The sequence below is a fragment of the Misgurnus anguillicaudatus genome, chromosome 5, assembly GCF_027580225.2.
Source record: "Misgurnus anguillicaudatus chromosome 5, ASM2758022v2, whole genome shotgun sequence".
Classification (NCBI taxonomy): Eukaryota; Metazoa; Chordata; class Actinopteri; order Cypriniformes; family Cobitidae; genus Misgurnus; species Misgurnus anguillicaudatus.
The window spans coordinates 41,342,390-41,359,847 of NC_073341.2; the positions used below are offsets into that span (position 1 = coordinate 41,342,390).

Below are 17,458 nucleotides of genomic sequence, written 5' to 3' on the forward strand. Positions count from 1 at the left end.
TTGTGATACTTGATTTAATTCTTTATTAAGTCTCAGATATCGTTGGACAGGAATGTAAAGGTAAAAAATACCTGTGACTTAAAAATCTCTGAATCAAACAAACTTTCAAAAGATTTAAGGCTACAAAGCAAATAAAACAAAATTTAAAAAAAAAATGTACATATGTATATACGTAGACACAAGTGTCAAAGTTGGGGACTGAGATCCATCTTGAATCCTCATGGACATAATAATAATATGATTAATACTCTTAAATACTGATTCTGAGAATAACGCTTTCATTTGAAAATAAAGGCATTCCCCTTTCGGATCATTGCCTATTATCACTTTAAATCAATGACTTTCATTTGAATGATATAAGAAAGAAAGACTTCATCTGACCACACTGAGAGTAAAACATCAGAAAGATAGAAAGTACATCAAGAATCTGAATCATTTGACTGTAGTGTTATTTCGTTTTTAATGAAGTCCGTGCAGCATACTGTTGAAGAAAGAAAGAAAGAGAGACGTCCGGTCGGGCTGTGCGTTTGTCTGATTATGCGATAGCTTTGGCTTCTGGTAAGAATGCCTCCCAATATTTTATTAACTAAAAACAGAGACAAAGATAACAAAAATAACATGAATATATTTACATCACTGCTCATGTAATATCAAAGTTTACTCTAATTGGATGATTTATAGGTAACACTTTATAATAAAGGTCCATGAATCCATACAGACTTTTTTCTTTAACAAAGCAGTCACATAATTTGTCTAGTAAATGTACTTATCTCGCAATAGTTAACCTGTACAGAACAAAGCATTAACATAACTCGTCTGGGTAATATACTAATGCCGCAATAGCTGGCCTGTCTGAAACCGAGTAGATATTAAAACACAACACTGTGTGACACTTGCGTTACATGCGAACGGCCCCTACACTAATCGGATTTTGTTTCTCTCTCACTGTCTCGTCCTCGCTTCTATTAATATAAAGCTGCTTTGAAACAACTACCAATTGTAAAAAGCGCAATGTAAATAAAATTGAATTGAATCATAATGAATCAATACCTAGATTAATTCTTACTTAAATATGAAGTAATGCTAAGTTTAGGCATGTACTAAACAGAAACTAATGAAGAGTCATTATTAACTACAACATGAACTTAACACATAAATTCATTGTAAACTAATACATTAACTAACAACTAACAAACATGTCATGTTAATGATGACTCTTCATTAGTTTACGTTTAGTACATCCTTTAACTTAGCATTAGATTATGTTTAAAGCGTAACTAAACCCCTGGTCAGAGCCTGACTCCACCCACTATCAATATTTAAAAAATGCAAGAAAAGTGGGCAGATCCCAACGGAGATAGAGGGAACGAACTAAGTGTGTGGTGAGATCGTAACAAGGGCGTGGTGATCTTGAACCTGCTTACATCACAAGGGAATTTTTGGACCCAACATCCAATAAGAAAAATTCAACTGCAGTAGATACCGTTCAACCTGAAGAGGGCAGCACTCAGACGTGTTTACACCATATATTGTAGTATTGAAACACTTTATATTCAAACGTCAAAAAACTTACTAAAATCAACGAACAGCACTAATAAAGCATCATTCTTACAGATCATTAACTAAAAAGGTTGGTTTAGTTCCTCTTTAAGTAAGTAATTAATCTAGTTATTGGTTCATTATGATTCATGGACCTTTATTTATATTTAGCAAACACTTTTATCCAAGAGTATCTTTTAATTCTGAACAGATACCTGCTGTTGGGTGTGAACCAGTGACTCCAGATATTTCAGGATAACCACTTTAAAATCCTTCACTCGATCTTTCTGTCAAGAGATAGAGACACTCGGTTCAGAGAAGCCGCTTGTTTATTTCAAAAGCGCTTTTAAAAACATTGTGACAGCTGAACTCACCTCAAATCTTCCCAACTCACGCCGGATGTTTTTTGATATCTGTTCAAAATCTCTTTCACCCTGTTGTACTTTACTTTCCCACTGAATAACACAAAAAACACACACACAAGACACAAGAAAAAGACACATTTATGACTTTCTGTGTGTAGATCAAACACAAAGTCAGTTTCCCGGACAGGGTTTAGATTAATCCAGGACCAGGTCTTAGTTATATTAGGACATTTGAGTAGTTTTTACAAACATACCTTACAAAAAATAATACTGGTGTGCATCAAAACAATGGCACTTATATATGTTAAGATGTGTCAATGCAAGATGTTTCCAAGCTCAAATATGCATTTTAGTCTGGGACTAGGATAAACCCTGCCCAAGAAACCACCCCAATGTATGACCGTTTCATCAGACGATTAAAGATCATGATGTGACCGAAGGTGATGACTTCAAACAGATGAGATTTATGGGGATAAAGCACAAATATGAATCCTACCACATCGAGCCATGTACATACAGATAAAGAAGTTAATTCTCAAACTAAAGATGAAAATTAAGTGGGTTTTTCTGTCATAAAGTGAATAATGATCCAGAGTTTAACAACAACACACATAACTCAAAATTACACAGACCTATTAGATGTACATTGTGTGAATATAGTAGTGGCATGAAGTATTTTTAAAGACCAGACGTGATGTAAGACAGCAAATAAAATCAAAAGCAAAGGTCCTACCTCCATAATCTCCTTTGAGGGGCGTGACAGGGGAAATGCAGAAATTAAAGAAGCTGATAATGTTTGCGTTTAAAAGAATCAATAATTGTCATGAAGTTTTGCATCTGTCTGGTGATTTGGAGTAAACAGTCGAGATATGAATGAACTGAAGGGAAGAAGAGCTGGCGATGCTCACAGGGTCCAAAATAAACATTCACCAAAACATGAATCAACCATTCGCCAGTAACTGCTATGAAAGGCACGCTTCATATTAAACTGTAAATGTAATGCTTTATCTCCAGCAAAACAAATCAAAGACACACTAACTGTCACAAGAAAATATGAGCAACAAAATCTCCACTTTACAAACATTTCTGTCGCAGTGAATTAAAGAAAAATAATGCAAAATACAGCCAGTGAGAAATTCACCTCCAACTGACAGTCAGTTTTGGACCTTGACTGTAAATACTGTGAAGTTAACATGTATAGTTGTTACCTCCTTGATTTCCTCTTTGGCCTGTTGAAGTTTGTCGGGTTTATTGGCGTACTGAAGCTTTGCCTCCGCCTCTCTCTTGCGTTGCAGCATAACCTGTGCGTCCTGCCATTTACCCCAAGTCTTCATCCGCTGGTCAAACACTCCCTACAGAGTACAAACACATGATGAACAGCAACAATAACAAAGATCCTGAGTTTAAATCTTAAGATATTTTTAATGGTTAAGTGTAAAGCATGTCGTTGTAGCGGTATCACAGTAATGGTGTGGACACATTTTCATTCACCTTAACCGCGGTGAGAAGTCGTACGTAGTCTCCCAACAGCTCAGCGAAAAGATAGAAATCAGCATACGCCTGCTCCTGATGTAGCTGATCCATCTTCTCCTCCACCTCAGCCAGCTGTGACAGCGCCCGCGACAGCGCCGTGTGATCCTCAGAGTTTCCCAGCATGGCGGTGCTTTTTGCGAAGGCTGCCGTGTTTATGGACAACTCTGAAAGACCAACAAAAGTATATTTGTGACCCGTGCTGGCAAACTGAGTCAGAATGAGCACATTTTCAAAAACAAGTTATTTATATTTTGACATTCTCTATTAAAAAAATCTGAAATCTGACAAAATGACAGAGCTACACCTGTTTGAAGTTGATCGAGTCAAATTTTGAGAAAAACTCAGTTAAAGATCAACAAAATCACACAAAAAGTCAAAAACAATATCTATAGGAAAATATATGTTCAAATTTTTCTTTTATTGTTTGTTGACATTGAAACAGCTTTAAGATCTACTGCAGGGCTGGTCAACTGGTGACCAGCATGCCAAATTCGGCTCTCCGGTCATCTTTATCCGACCCGCCGGTCATCTTTGTCTGATTTAAAATTTGTGTAGTTACTTTTACGTTTCCACTGTACGTGACAAACATTAACTCAAGACATAACAGATTATATCTGTGTGAATTCTTGTCAAAAACCGTAAATTTTGTGTATTTGTGTATATATCGGTGTCTATGTGCATGCTTCAGATCTGTCAATAAGTGTGAGGAAGATCATTTTCATGTCTTATCGCTCTTAAAGCCTCCTTAACCTAAAAAAAGCACTTTTAAATGTGTTTCTATCAGAAAATGAGTTGCCAGTGTGAGTGCAGAAACCTCTTATTATACAAATCCATCTCTTCTTCTTTGTCTAATCTCCTTTAAACTGCAGCAGTCACACAAAACAGGCTGTTGGGGATCCCCTATCAATGTGATGTCACATTGATTACACCACAACCATAACCACTCACAGACTCCGCCTTATGAGCGTGTAGTTTCTATCAGAAACATGTTTTGATGTTGTCCAAAGCACTACACCTTACTTTACATACGGGGAGGGGAACAGAAGTTTTCTTTGCATTTAAAGATACACAAAAAACAGCCAGAAATGGTCATGTTCAACACCGTATAACGAAAGATCTGTGCTGTATTTTGAAAATATATAAATAAAGATCATTTTAGATGTTTAATGACTATTTGAGCATTGGGATCGATAAACGAGTGCTTAATGTACTTATTTTTATTTCAAGCAAAAGTGACATTTATACTTTCTTTTGGACAAAATTACACTCTGTGCATTCCCACTCATTTAGACAGCACGGGTCACATTCGACTGCAAATATATGACAGAAGTCGTCTGCAGTGATGTCACTGTGATGTCATCAGTAATGATTACGGCTGAATGACACTGGCTGACGGCTGTCACATGAATCATCTGTTCAACAGCTGTTGTGTCAAAGTTTCTTACCCTTCCGGTGACACACGAGAGATTCAACACTTGCGTGAAGTTTTCTGAGCTGAACATCCAGATTCTCAAACTGAAGCTGTTTCTCCTCGAACCACTTCAATGAGAAACACACGAGTCAAGAGGAGACACACGGGGATGGGGATAAACTCTATTCATGCATTTCAATACATTGAAATAAAAACCTTTTTAAAGAAACTTAAAATGTCACACACACACACACACACACACACACTCTCTCTCTCTCTCTCTCTCAGATCTCAGGATTCAGGCCAGAAAGCAGCTCATTAATTCGTCTCATTATTCAAGTCCAGAAATCAGACCCTTACCGCATCCGATTCATTCATCTTGATTGTCATTTTGTTGACAGCGTCGGCCGCTTTGTTTACCATCCTCAATATTCCGGCCCCACTCAGCGCCTGTGTGCTAACCGCTCGCGGCAGCTGGGATAAAATGACAAATAAGGGCAAACAAACCGGTTAACAGGCCGCGGCTCAGATCCGATCCCACAGGGACCTTTTCTCCTCCCTCCCTCCCCGCAACCCCGCCCTCCACCGGGAGCACACTGGGATTTTCTCCGGTCCCATACATTTCAATGCTGCCTCCAATTTAATACGTTTCACCCAGGAAAACTCTCAGAGGGCCCGCCGGCAAAAATAGCTTTCAATTGCCCCTGGACCATTTAGCCCTTTACAATTGCTCCAGTCAGTCCTCCATTATACATAGTTAATACAGACGCTTCTCGGCTCGTACGCCGTTGACGTGACCCAACGGGAAACAAATGACTCGAGGAGCTGAAATTCATTGGAAAGGTTCGGCTCGAGCACGGTCGAGAAAACCGCCGAGAATGAGGAACGTTTACATATTTAAGCACATCTTCAAGATAAATGTGGTTCTCACCATACCTCTGAACTCTCCAGAAACTGCAGAACATCCGGATCTTTGAGCAGCGCGGGATGTTTGACGGTCCTCATTAGATACCTGAAACACACCAGACGTTGCTCGTAAAACTCCCCTGTCCGGATTCAGTTCTTTAACAAATAGTCTACACGAGCCGACGGAGGAAAAGCCCCCCAAACGCCGTGACCTTTACGTCAGTCACTGGGCTGATAAAAAGGGCAATGAAATGTCAGAACCTCACTTAACTTTCATTTTTATTCCCTTCATCAGCTCGTGCAAAACCAGCTGCTAAACCTCCCGAGCTCAACCATCATCATTTATCTAATATTTGTTGTTTAACCTTTTAGCCACTAAACACCCAAACACAACTGATCTTTTCACAACAACAGCTCGCATTGTTAAAACATTCAGAGAGACAACATTCAGGAGAAAAGAAAAGAGCAGAAACACAGACGATCATATGAAACTAAATGAAGACAATTCAATGACCGATTGGTGAGCATTAAATGAGCGTATATTGACTAAAAGTGCATGAATGTTTATTTGTGTTGTGTGGTTAGATTTAAATACCTTTCCAAAGCTGATCTTCTTTTTTCCACAAACTCTGTCGATGATAAATCCTCTTTCCCAACTTTGACTTTTGTCATTCCTATAACAGACCAAACACAAATCGGCTCAACATTAATTCCTTCACACGTGTGTCCTGACATCATTACATTTAGATCTTTTGAAGCAAATATATATTCGCATGGTTATTTCATACATAGGAAAACTTACCCACAATGCTTTTCTCTGGAGCAGGTGGCACAATGTATCCAATGTGAATGTATTTGGATGCTAATTTACTGTGCAAACCCAGAAAATCACTAAACCTCCTCTTGACTGAGAACTCATCTCTGGTGAAAATGGCCAGGCTGGTCTTAGAGATACAGAAATCTTAAAGTACTCATGAAGGTCCAGAACATCACAATCTGTAAATCAAAGTCTTTTACTCACCTTAGTGCTCACTTTATAAACCATGAACGCATTCATGCCATCACCTAAACAAAATACACATACACTAATAAATAACTGGTACAGAATAACTAACTAATATCAAGGGTACTGATGTTCAGCTTAAAATCATGATGATGATTTTTATTTAATTTTACAGAAGTTGAGGTAATGAGCTTAAAAATATGAATAACATTAAAAATACATTTCAACGTATCTCTAGGTTCCCACTCTTAAGTCAAATTCCCTGAATTTCATGGACTTAAAAGCTGAATTTCCTTGACCTGTCTGAGATGCCGTGAGCCTGATAATGTAGTGTAAACCGTGAGTTTATAAAAATGTAGCTTAATAAAAATAAATTAACATTGCCAATAAACGGCTGTTTAAATTGAAGTCATCAGAGACACGGAAATTGTTTTCGTTACATCACAAGATTACATTTTGATAAATTTAAAGCAACAAACAAAAATCCCTGATATTCCATATTGGCAAAAAATATAAAATTCCCTGACTTTCAATGTCTGGAAAAAACGTTTAAAATTCCATGATATTCCAGAAATTCCATGACCCGTGGGAACCCTCGGAAACTGAAGGCAATAAAACAATTGAACTTTTCCTCAAAGTAAAGCGACAGACAGTTTGTTTCTGCTTTAAAAGAGACGGACGGAAATGTTTTTTAAATGAAAGATTTCTCACTAAACACAGCAGTTTTTGGGATTTAATCATGATAACAGAGACGATGTGCTACAAATATTAAAGATTTATGTTATTAATGTAAAACTAGTGTGTATGAAAACGCCTCTTTCTCATCGTTTCTCAAGGTATTTATTTATTGTGTGGTGTTTGCAGGAACTAATAAAACAGTAAATACACTCCCGAGAAGCAGAGAGCAAATCCACCACCTGATAACATTTGAAAAGGTCTATTGATTTTACAATGTACGGCAAGAGATGTCGGCAAACACTCGTCTCACGAGGCCAAAGGCTTTTCTTCATAACACAGACAGCAGTGAAGAGAGAGACACAGAGAAATATTCTCATTCTTACCCACTTTCTCAGGGTCAGACACTGAAATCTGGATGTCAAATGTGTCCCTGTTTTCTTCATCTTCATCCTAGATCATAAAAGTTCATTAGTATATTACAGGGCTAGTCAACTGGCGACCCGCGGGCCAGATGCGGCCCTCCAATCCTCTTTATCCGGCCCGCAGGTCATCTTTGTCTGATTTACAATCAGCGTGGTTACTTTTACATTTCAACTGTACGTGACAAATGACGGCCGAAAGGACGATTAGAAAAGAAATTAGGAGAAGAGATATGTTGTGAAGACTATTAACTATTTATAAAAGTTAAACCGTTATAAACAAAAAAAGTTTAGGAGCTCTACATGTGTTCATTATTTGCAACAATAGTTGAACTATTAACATTTGGCTCTTGCAATGTTAAACTCCAATTGTTTTTAAAATATTTAAAAAGAAAATTTGTTTTCCGTAATTAAAAAGCAAATTATGGGATACCAGAATTGTGTATCTTTTTTAAAAATGCATGTTTTAAAAAAAAATATGACCTATAACAAAAAGTAACAAAAACAACATGTTATAACATATATTATAATAATAATAATAATAATAATAAATAGAATACATGCAGAAAATACTGGAAATGTGTATACAGTATTAAAAACTGTATAAAAATAATAAGTTTTTAGGGTAAACTCCCCTTCTACTTGAGCAATAGCAGGAAACTGCAGGATTTCTTAAATCTAAATAAGATTAAATCCTAATTTCTAATTTTAAAGAAATTAGTCTTTTTACTTCATTTTGCTTAAAAAAATGCTTAAGATTTGTTTAGTGCCAAGAAAGGTCACAGTTAACACCGACGATGCCTGAATAAGACATTTAGTCCTGAAATGTTTTTTATTTTTTTGTACATATTTCCTGTTATTTCTTGTTTGTATCTTAATAAAATAGATTGAAAAATAAATAGACCCCTTCAAGGTTTGTAAACATTGAATGACTATCGGGTGCACGCGCAGCACGGGGTCGAACTGTTCATACCATTTAGGCTTTATAATTTAATCTAACAGTGCTGAAAAATGATGACTTACCTCAAATGAAGTGAGCACTACAAACACAAGCCTCTTTGATATTTGCATTGTCCCAGTCTGCACGTTAATTGCTTGCAGACGCAGATGTTGTATTTTTTTGTTTTTGAGATTCTGCATGAATCGCGAAAACTTAACGGAAGACCTGGTGCGATTTTCACAGCCCACGACGTAAGTAGGCATTTTTGACGATACCGAATAATACGCAACTCAATCTGCTGTAATGACTTTTCTGACCCCGACATGCGCAGTGGGAACAGCCTGTGACGTAAACCGTGAAGGGGTCTATATGGATGGACATTAAAACTTCTAAAACAACAAGGCTGGTGGTGGTGGCAAAAAATATAAAAGTAAAAGTAAAAAATATATAAAAAGGTAAAAATAGTGATAAAAGTTGGGCCAACATTATATTTACAATAAAATCTGGTCCTCGAAGAAGATTAGATGAAGACCCCTAGTATAAAATAAACATGTGACATCACACACATTTCTTACATGCGCTTCTATGTGTACAACATCATCATCATCATCTCGTCAGACGTATACCGCACTTTCACAACAACAATCCAAAACACAACACAGCCTTTAGAAAACCTTATATCACAAAAAATATTTTTCTATTCCGTGTCTATGAGGGTTACATTTTCGGTGAAACTGCTACCAAAATTAATTTAAAATACCAATGTATGGTCATCATATAACCAGCTTGCAAATTTAACCTGAAGTCATCAGGGAGTTAGTTGTGCAGATTTTAAAAGTAGCTCACTCACTCACCTCCTCCATCAATCGGTCAAAAGCGGCCACGTCGACTCTTGGGTTCATCATGACGGTGGGTGTGACGGGTGTGATGGCGGGAGACGGGCCGTCAGACAGAATCGGCTGTCGCTCTGGACTGTCCAGTGAAACCTCGTCTGTCGCTTCTACACAGACGTTAAAAAAACATTTCAGATGCAGTTTAAACTCATTCAAACTGAGAGAAAAACACTGCTGGGTTAGTCAGTCAGTTGGTTAATACAGTAAAACAACTAGTCATCAGGACTATGATGATGAAGTGAATCGATGGCTTTGACCGTTGTTTACTGATCAATTCTAAACTATATTTCAACATTTCTGAGAGGAGGATGAGCTGGGTTTCCACTTCCACAGTGATGCGGGCTGTTGCTAGGGCTTTTCCATGTGGTTGCTAAGCTAATCTAATCAAGTGATCTTTTAAAATGAGCAATACAAAAAACATCACACCAGCAAAGAGGTCATCCTGATCATCATCGTCATCATCATCATCTAGTATCATCTCGGCGTGTTTGGGTCCATTGGTGCTCCTACTGATGTCTTCTGCTTGCAGGTTTGCTGGTTCTGGAGATGTTGAACTGGACTTTAAGACAAAACATGATTGTGCATTCACTTATTCTTATGCTTAGTTTAAAATTTAAAGACAATCACAGAAATAAACCCAAAGGACAAACACACAGACAGAATAATGAAGAGATGGCTCAGTACAGAAACCTGAAGGTATCAGTATCAGTACGATCAAATCACAGGCATCAATCTTCTCTATTAAACTACTAACTAATCATTAAAATTGTTTCATTCAAAGCCTTTTCATATCATGATAAAATAAAATTTATATTATAAATAAACTAAAAAAAAAAAGACAAGAGTTCAGCTCCAACCCAAATTAAACAAACCTAACCCACCAAATCAAAACTCTAATACTCACTAGAAACCAATTAATTTTACTGATAATATACATCAACTTCAAAAATACTAACTTTGAGGTTGTAAATGGTTAATTTTAACTTGGATATTTCTGGATATTCTGTCTGGATTCTGGAAGTGAACGCTTGTGTCCGAGAGTTAACAGGAGGAAGGAAACTCCACAGGAATCCCTGTGATTCTGATCTTAAGCCAAATACATCATCTCTTCTTAAAAATAATTACAAAACAAGTGAAGAATTTTTTTTTTTTGGGGGGGGGATTATTTTTTAAAGTCTTCCCCAATAAAAGAGAATCAGATTATAATTGATATTCAGCTAACAGAGCTCATGGCCTTCATGTCAGTAGATGATTAAAGTTAAAGTTTACTACTTCTGTCATAAACACACACACACACACACACACACACACACACACACGAGAAACTCATGACCAGATGTGTGATGAGAAAGAGGGTGTTATGACATAAAAGTCACATGATCACACACTTTTACTTTCTAACACAAAAACAGATGAATGGATCTGTTAAATAAGTTTATGTCTGCTGTCAGAAGTACTAGTAGTGAAGTGGAGCACTACTAAGGGTACAATCATAGTATTTTATAAGAAATGTGCCGCAAAGAGGGACTACTGTTGTATATGCTCTTAAAGATTAAAATACAGTGTTACTATTACAAAATAACATGATTTCACATACTAAATCATGCAAAACGTGAAATTACTATGTAGTATCCTGTCAACAAAATGGAACTGTTAATAACTTAAAAGCGTTAATTTTATAATTAAAAGGTTACTAATTTCATTAAAATAATTGTCACAATATTAATTAAACGTGTGTGAACTAGTAACTGGTTATTTTGAATAAAATTCGTCTTCGTGACAGTTTGAATATTCTCTCTGCGCTCATATGACGCAGTGTTGATGTTCAGCGAGCAGCCGCGTCGCGCATGCGTGTTGTGCATCTTTAGTCGTTCTTTAAATTAAATAAATCTGTCAGGATGAAAAGAAAATGCGCAGATAACGTACAACTGTGTGTAAACACTGATTTGTGCACACACATGTTAAGCAGCGCTGCGTGTAAACTTCCCGTCAGTAAAGAGTGAATCCGCTGAGAGTAAACGCGAGTCATTATGAGCGCGTCGTGTCGTCTCACCTCGATCACGCTCATTGTACTGACGAACAAATCCTCGCCGTCTTCGAGTTCTGTAAAGTCCGTCTGTACATCGTCGTGCAAAGGTGGAGGTTCTCTTTCCTCCGCCATCTTCAACAATAACAGCCGAATAAAGTGACAGCGCGAGAGTCAGTGCACGATGAAGACAGTCATGTGACTGAGTCCCATGACAGAAGCGCTTCGTGCACCTCGTGCTCCGCCCTCACTGCGCAGGACGCGCGGCCGTTTCTACATCTACTAAGCTGCCTTTGATCATTGGTTAAGAAGTGATCTGACTATTCTAGGTGGAGTTTAGTTAACAAAAGCGGAAGGTTTATCCAGATTTATCTTTACTGGTCTTTCTTTCTTTGTTCAGGATTCAACATTTAATGATATTTATAGATTTTTCTTTATTTTTTGAAGCGAATGACTTATTATAAGGTTGATAATTTCCTTATAAATTGTACAAATATATTTGATTAAAAAAGAAGAGGGAAATTTGATTGAAATTCCATCATTAGGGATGTTAATTAAGCACTATACATTTTATATTTCAAGTAAAGTAAGAGAAATTCATCTGAAGATATTACACAAAATATATCCAACTAATTTGTTGCTCTCTAAGTCAGAGGTTCTCAAACTGGGGTCCGGGGCCCCCACGGGGGCCACGAGATGGTGCCAGGGGGGCCGCAGTTTTATGACATTTTATAAAATACATTACTTTATCATGAATTCTGTGTAATTAAACCTAATAAAAATAAGGCTACCAACCAACAGCACTACGTTGTATAACTTAATATGTTTTGTTTAATTAAAAAATTAATTTTAGAACAGTTTTTGTCATAAATTTTCTTTGGGGGGGCACGAAGGAATGCACCGTAACCAAGGGAAAAAAGTTTGAGAACCACTGCTCTAAGTTCATGGACATTGAAAAAGAATGCTATAGTAAAGAATCATGCTATTTCTGTACAGGCATTTTGGAAAGATAGTTTTTCTAACTTTTCCACTAAAATGTGTTAAGTCGTGAAGTTGTGAAAAATTTGAAAGGTATATCTATTGTAAAATACTGTATTTGTCATCTTGTGAATGTCCTCTGTTTTACGTTTAAACAAGTTTGTTCTTTAAAATGATGTTTTTAAAACATAGACTGGCAGTCAACTAGACAGGACGGTGTAGATTAGGGCATTAAACGCGAGAGCAGATTTTTTGGGAGAGTATCTAGATAGGCAGCTCAGTCATTAACTGCGGCTGATTTTTGTGTGCCTCCATTATTGTGTGTGAATGAAACCATTAACAAAGTGAATTCAAGAAATATTAGTTATGTTTCCCGATCGTGCCCTGTCACATTTATTAGCTGATAAACTATTATCTAAGTCAACTTAAACAAGATTTGACATCAATATAACTTACATATAATATAATTTCTTTGTCATTGACAGCTCTGCTCATCTAAAAACTATTGAGGATAAAACCTTCAAAAACAATAAATGTAGACCTATATAAAAATACAGAAATTGATATATTTGATTTATTTAATAATAATTCAACAATTAATGTAGTAATATATATATATTTACTGTAAGGTAAACTTTTAAAATGTCCTCTGTCAACATCACAGTCAAACTGGAGACAGTGGAGCACCTGCAGGCCAAGGGTGAGTTATCTTAAGTTTAGTCCAAGTTTTAGTTAGAAAATGATTGATTCTATCCCATCTGATGTCAAAACTCACTGATCTGCACACACTTCACAGTTCATCTACATCTGAAGCATTGAGAACTCACAGCAGCTTCCTAAGGGACTTTTATCTCCTGGTGTACAACACCGAATTACAAACAACCTGAGCTGCCATCGAGCCGTGACAGAACGCCTCATGTCCGAGCGCCTCTAATGAGCTGCTATTTACAACAAATAAGGTGGATGGAGGTACACGAGAAGAAATGATGCCGCAGCTCTCCAGAGGTTTTCACCAGCACCACGAGACTCCAGCCGCCTGAGACGCACGGATGCTTTAATGGGAGAAACCCGGAGATCAATGAAACGGGTTAAAAGAAACACTGCTTACCAATGAATAACCAGCCGACACTCGAGAGCTCCGGCAAACACCGACATCAAACGCTGGAAAGAAGGACAAGAAACCCACGAATCAATATGTGATGATAAATACTGTATGAAGCAGCTGCGTGCTTGTTTGGTGATTTAGTTTATGAGTCAACAAATGAAATGAGTGAAAACATTTTTCAGATTCAGCCACATCAAAAGTTAAGATTAAACATCTCATCCCTATATAAATCAAAGAAAACAATGCAAGATCCCTGCACGTAATAATGTCTTTCAGATGAATTCTTCAGCAGGTTCACGCAGAGAAACACTGGGAGAGTAAAATGACATTCCTCAGACTCCATTTCAATATCCAAATATTTGATTTGGAGAAATGTTCATGTTTGTTCTCAAAGCAGTTCTTGAATCTGAGGGTGGCATAAAGCAAAACTAGAGGTCAGTGTGACCCATGCAGTGAAACAGTCTGATGATCTGTCAGTCGTGTGTTGTGTCTTTAAACACAATATGTGCAGTATAAATATCTCAATGTTTATGGTTATTATAAAAGTGTCATGACATGAACTAAATGATTTCTCTCATTTAATAAAGGACTATCTGTCATTATGTCTTTCTATACTTAATAAACTAGTGCACGCTGGTGTATTATTATTATTATTTAGAAGAAAAATAAAAGGTTTCTGCATTGAAAAAAAAGTTTTCTTCAAATAAATTAATGCTAATTCATGTTGATTTCATTTTAAGAAAACTTTATTCAATAATGTGCAAACAAGTCCACAAGTTTTTATTTCAGTGCAAGTTCTTCTGTCACACAGGTTTGAGTCTCTGCACTTTATTTACATTTATGCTTTTATCCAAAGCGACTTCACAAGGTGTACATTTGATTTATTTTCAGTATGTGATTTCAAACCTTTAGCGCTGCTAACACGATGCTCCACCACTGAGCTATAGGAGCACTTATCATTCTCTCATTTCACAGGACATTAATCCTCTCGAACAAGTAACAGATGACCTGCAGCTAGTGTGTGTACTGTATGCTGAATGTGGATTTATGTTTATTTGACACAAACAAGATATCAAAACAGGGATAGCACAATAAAGTGGTTCCTCTGTGGCCCTTAGATTATATATCCTAGAGAAATACTTTAAAGTGGGATCGTTATATAACAAAACAAAGGCTGTCAGCTGTCTTTATATGAACTATTTCTAAGGGCAAGAAGCCTGACAGGAGGTCAAAGGTCAAAGACAGCCACCAGATTGACTGACATGAGCTACATTTCTGCTTCATGTACTGAATTGATGGAAGATGTTTCTCTCTCTCAATAGTTTATTAAAACATCACTTTATCACTTTTAATTTGGTTTTGTCAATTTTGTTGCATTTCTCATTTTATGGTTATGTTTATTATTGTCAGAGTAAATCATAACAGTGAGCATTATTTGATTATTTATGATGACTTCAAAGTAGAAGATAAATATTTCTTCAGCTCAATTTTAACTTTCGACAGTGGATCAACATCATGTTTATAATTAAACATTTATATTATTCAGTAGTAATGAGTTCAAATGAGTTTACCTTTTGTCTGATGAAGGTTGTTGTTTGTTTGTTTGGGTTATTTGGTTTTTTTCTCTGCAGCTTTGTCTCCCTCTCGTGGTCCCGAACAGCACCACCATCATCATCATCATCATCTCAACACAACACATTCATGAATATTGACAAAATAAAATCATAATCAGACTTTATAATCCGTTTTCTTCGGCACGCGTGAATCTTTTATTATTGTGAACAGAAGTCGCCTAATGAAAGCTGTTTTGAAAGGTTGATTATATTATTATCCCTCATCTGTGTCATTACATCAATTAATGCCGTTGACGGCCGGTAAACTGTCACCGGTCTGACAGAAACCTTTAATAGCGTCCGTTAACCGGAGAAACTTTCCCGCGGCATTAACTGCTGTCACGCGCAGCCGCAGCGGTGTCAATTATATTTGATTGACTGAGTAAAGCGAACACAAATAAAGCAAAACAATGGACACAAAAATCTATAGACGAGTCTCCTCCTGTCAGATCATGCGCTCAACTTCACATTCTCATGCTACACAACACAACAGACGCGCGCGCGCACACACAAAATCTCCCACACTCAAACAAACACACACACACATACGCTGAGTCTCTCTCTCTCTCTCTCTCTCTCTCTCTCTGTCTCTCTCTCTCTGTCTCTCACGCGCGCGCACGGATAGATCACGATAAGCAAAACACGGGGTGAGCTGAGGGTAAAATAAAATAACAACAAATTAAAAAATGAATCATAAATAAATAAAGCTAGAGATGACAGAAGTGATTTTCACTCTGTTGTTTGATTAACCCATAATGAAGCGAAGTTACTACAGGAGCACGGACCTAAGGAAAAAATATTTTGCAAGTATTGTGATAAATAATGAAGAAAATATTTTGATAAATGATGTAAAGCACACAGTTGATGGTACCCATTAAATTCCATTATACAGTGAGGAAATTAAGTATTTGAACACATTTTGCAAGTTCTCCTACTTAGAGATCATGGAGGGGTCTGAAATTGTCATTGTAGGTGCATGTCCACTGTGAGAGACAATCTAAAAATAATCCAGAAATCAAAATGTATGATTTATTTTTAACTATTTATTTGTATGATACAGCTGCAAATAAGTATTTGAACACCTGAGAAAGTCAATGTTAATATTTGTTACAGTAGCCTTTGTTTGAGGTCAAACGTTTCCTGTAGTTTTTCAGCAGGTTTGCACACACTGCAGGAGGGATTTTGGCCCACTCCTCCACACAGATCTTCTCTAGATCAGTCAGGTTTCTGGCCTGTCAATGAGAAACACAGAGTTTGAGCTCCCTCCAAAGATTCTCTATTGGGTTTAGGTCTGGAGACTAGCTAGGCCACGCCAGAACCTTGATATGCTTCTTACAGAGCCACTCCTTAGTTATCCTGGCTGTGTGCTTCGGGTCATTGTCATGTTGGAAGACCCAGCCGAGACCCCATGTATTGCGAGATTTTGGGGAACAACCTCCTTCCCTCAGTTAGAGCATTGAAGAGGCCCCGGTCATCCTCTCCATACAGTGCAGTCGCCCTGTCCAATGTGCAGAAAAACACCCCCAAAGCATGATGCTACCACCCTCATGCTTCACAGTAGGGATGGTGTTCTTGGGATGGTACTCATCATTCTTCCTCCAAACACGTTTAGTGGAAATATGACCAAAAGTTATATTTTGGTCTCATCTGACCACATGACTTTCTCCCATGACTCCTCTGGATCATTCAAATGGTCATTGGCAAACTTAAGACGGGCCTGGACATGTGCTGATTTAAACAGGGGAACCTTCCGTGCCATGCATGATTTCAAATCATGACGTCTTAGTGTATTACCAACAGTAACCTTGGAAACGGTGGTCCCAGCTCCTCCCGTGTAGTTCTGGGCTGATTTCTCATCTTTCTTAGGATCATTTAGACCCCAGGAGGTGAGATCTTGCCTGGAACTCCACTCCAAGGGAGATTGACAGTCATGTTTAGCTTCTTCCATTTTCTAATGATTTCTAATGAATTACATTATTGTAAAAAAAAATTTGTATAATATATAATTTTTACATATTAAATTCTACTATAATGGGGTTGGCTTGTAGC

At 37.3% G+C, this 17,458-nt stretch overlaps 1 protein-coding gene across 2 annotated transcripts; it reads right to left on the reverse strand.

Annotated features, from left to right (window-relative positions):
* Window positions 1-13,843, reverse strand: snx2 (sorting nexin 2). Of its 2 annotated transcripts, none has more exons than XM_055168376.2 (15): window positions 13,800-13,843; window positions 10,114-10,246; window positions 9,649-9,794; window positions 7,819-7,885; window positions 6,776-6,819; window positions 6,557-6,698; window positions 6,350-6,428; window positions 5,785-5,860; window positions 5,209-5,322; window positions 4,883-4,976; window positions 3,396-3,601; window positions 3,113-3,256; window positions 1,914-1,994; window positions 1,755-1,826; window positions 1-586 (listed from the first exon to the last, which is right to left on the reverse strand). In XM_055168376.2, the coding sequence occupies exons 2-15, from the start codon at window positions 10,163-10,165 to the stop codon at window positions 536-538; spliced, it is 1,368 nt and encodes a 455-aa protein (XP_055024351.2). In that variant the 5' UTR covers window positions 10,166-10,246; window positions 13,800-13,843; the 3' UTR covers window positions 1-535. The 2 variants fall into 2 exon arrangements, with proteins under 2 accessions (XP_055024351.2, XP_055024349.2); XM_055168374.2 differs by lacking the exon at window positions 13,800-13,843 and adding an exon at window positions 11,741-11,961.
* Between the last annotated feature and the right edge of the window lie 3,615 nt (window positions 13,844-17,458).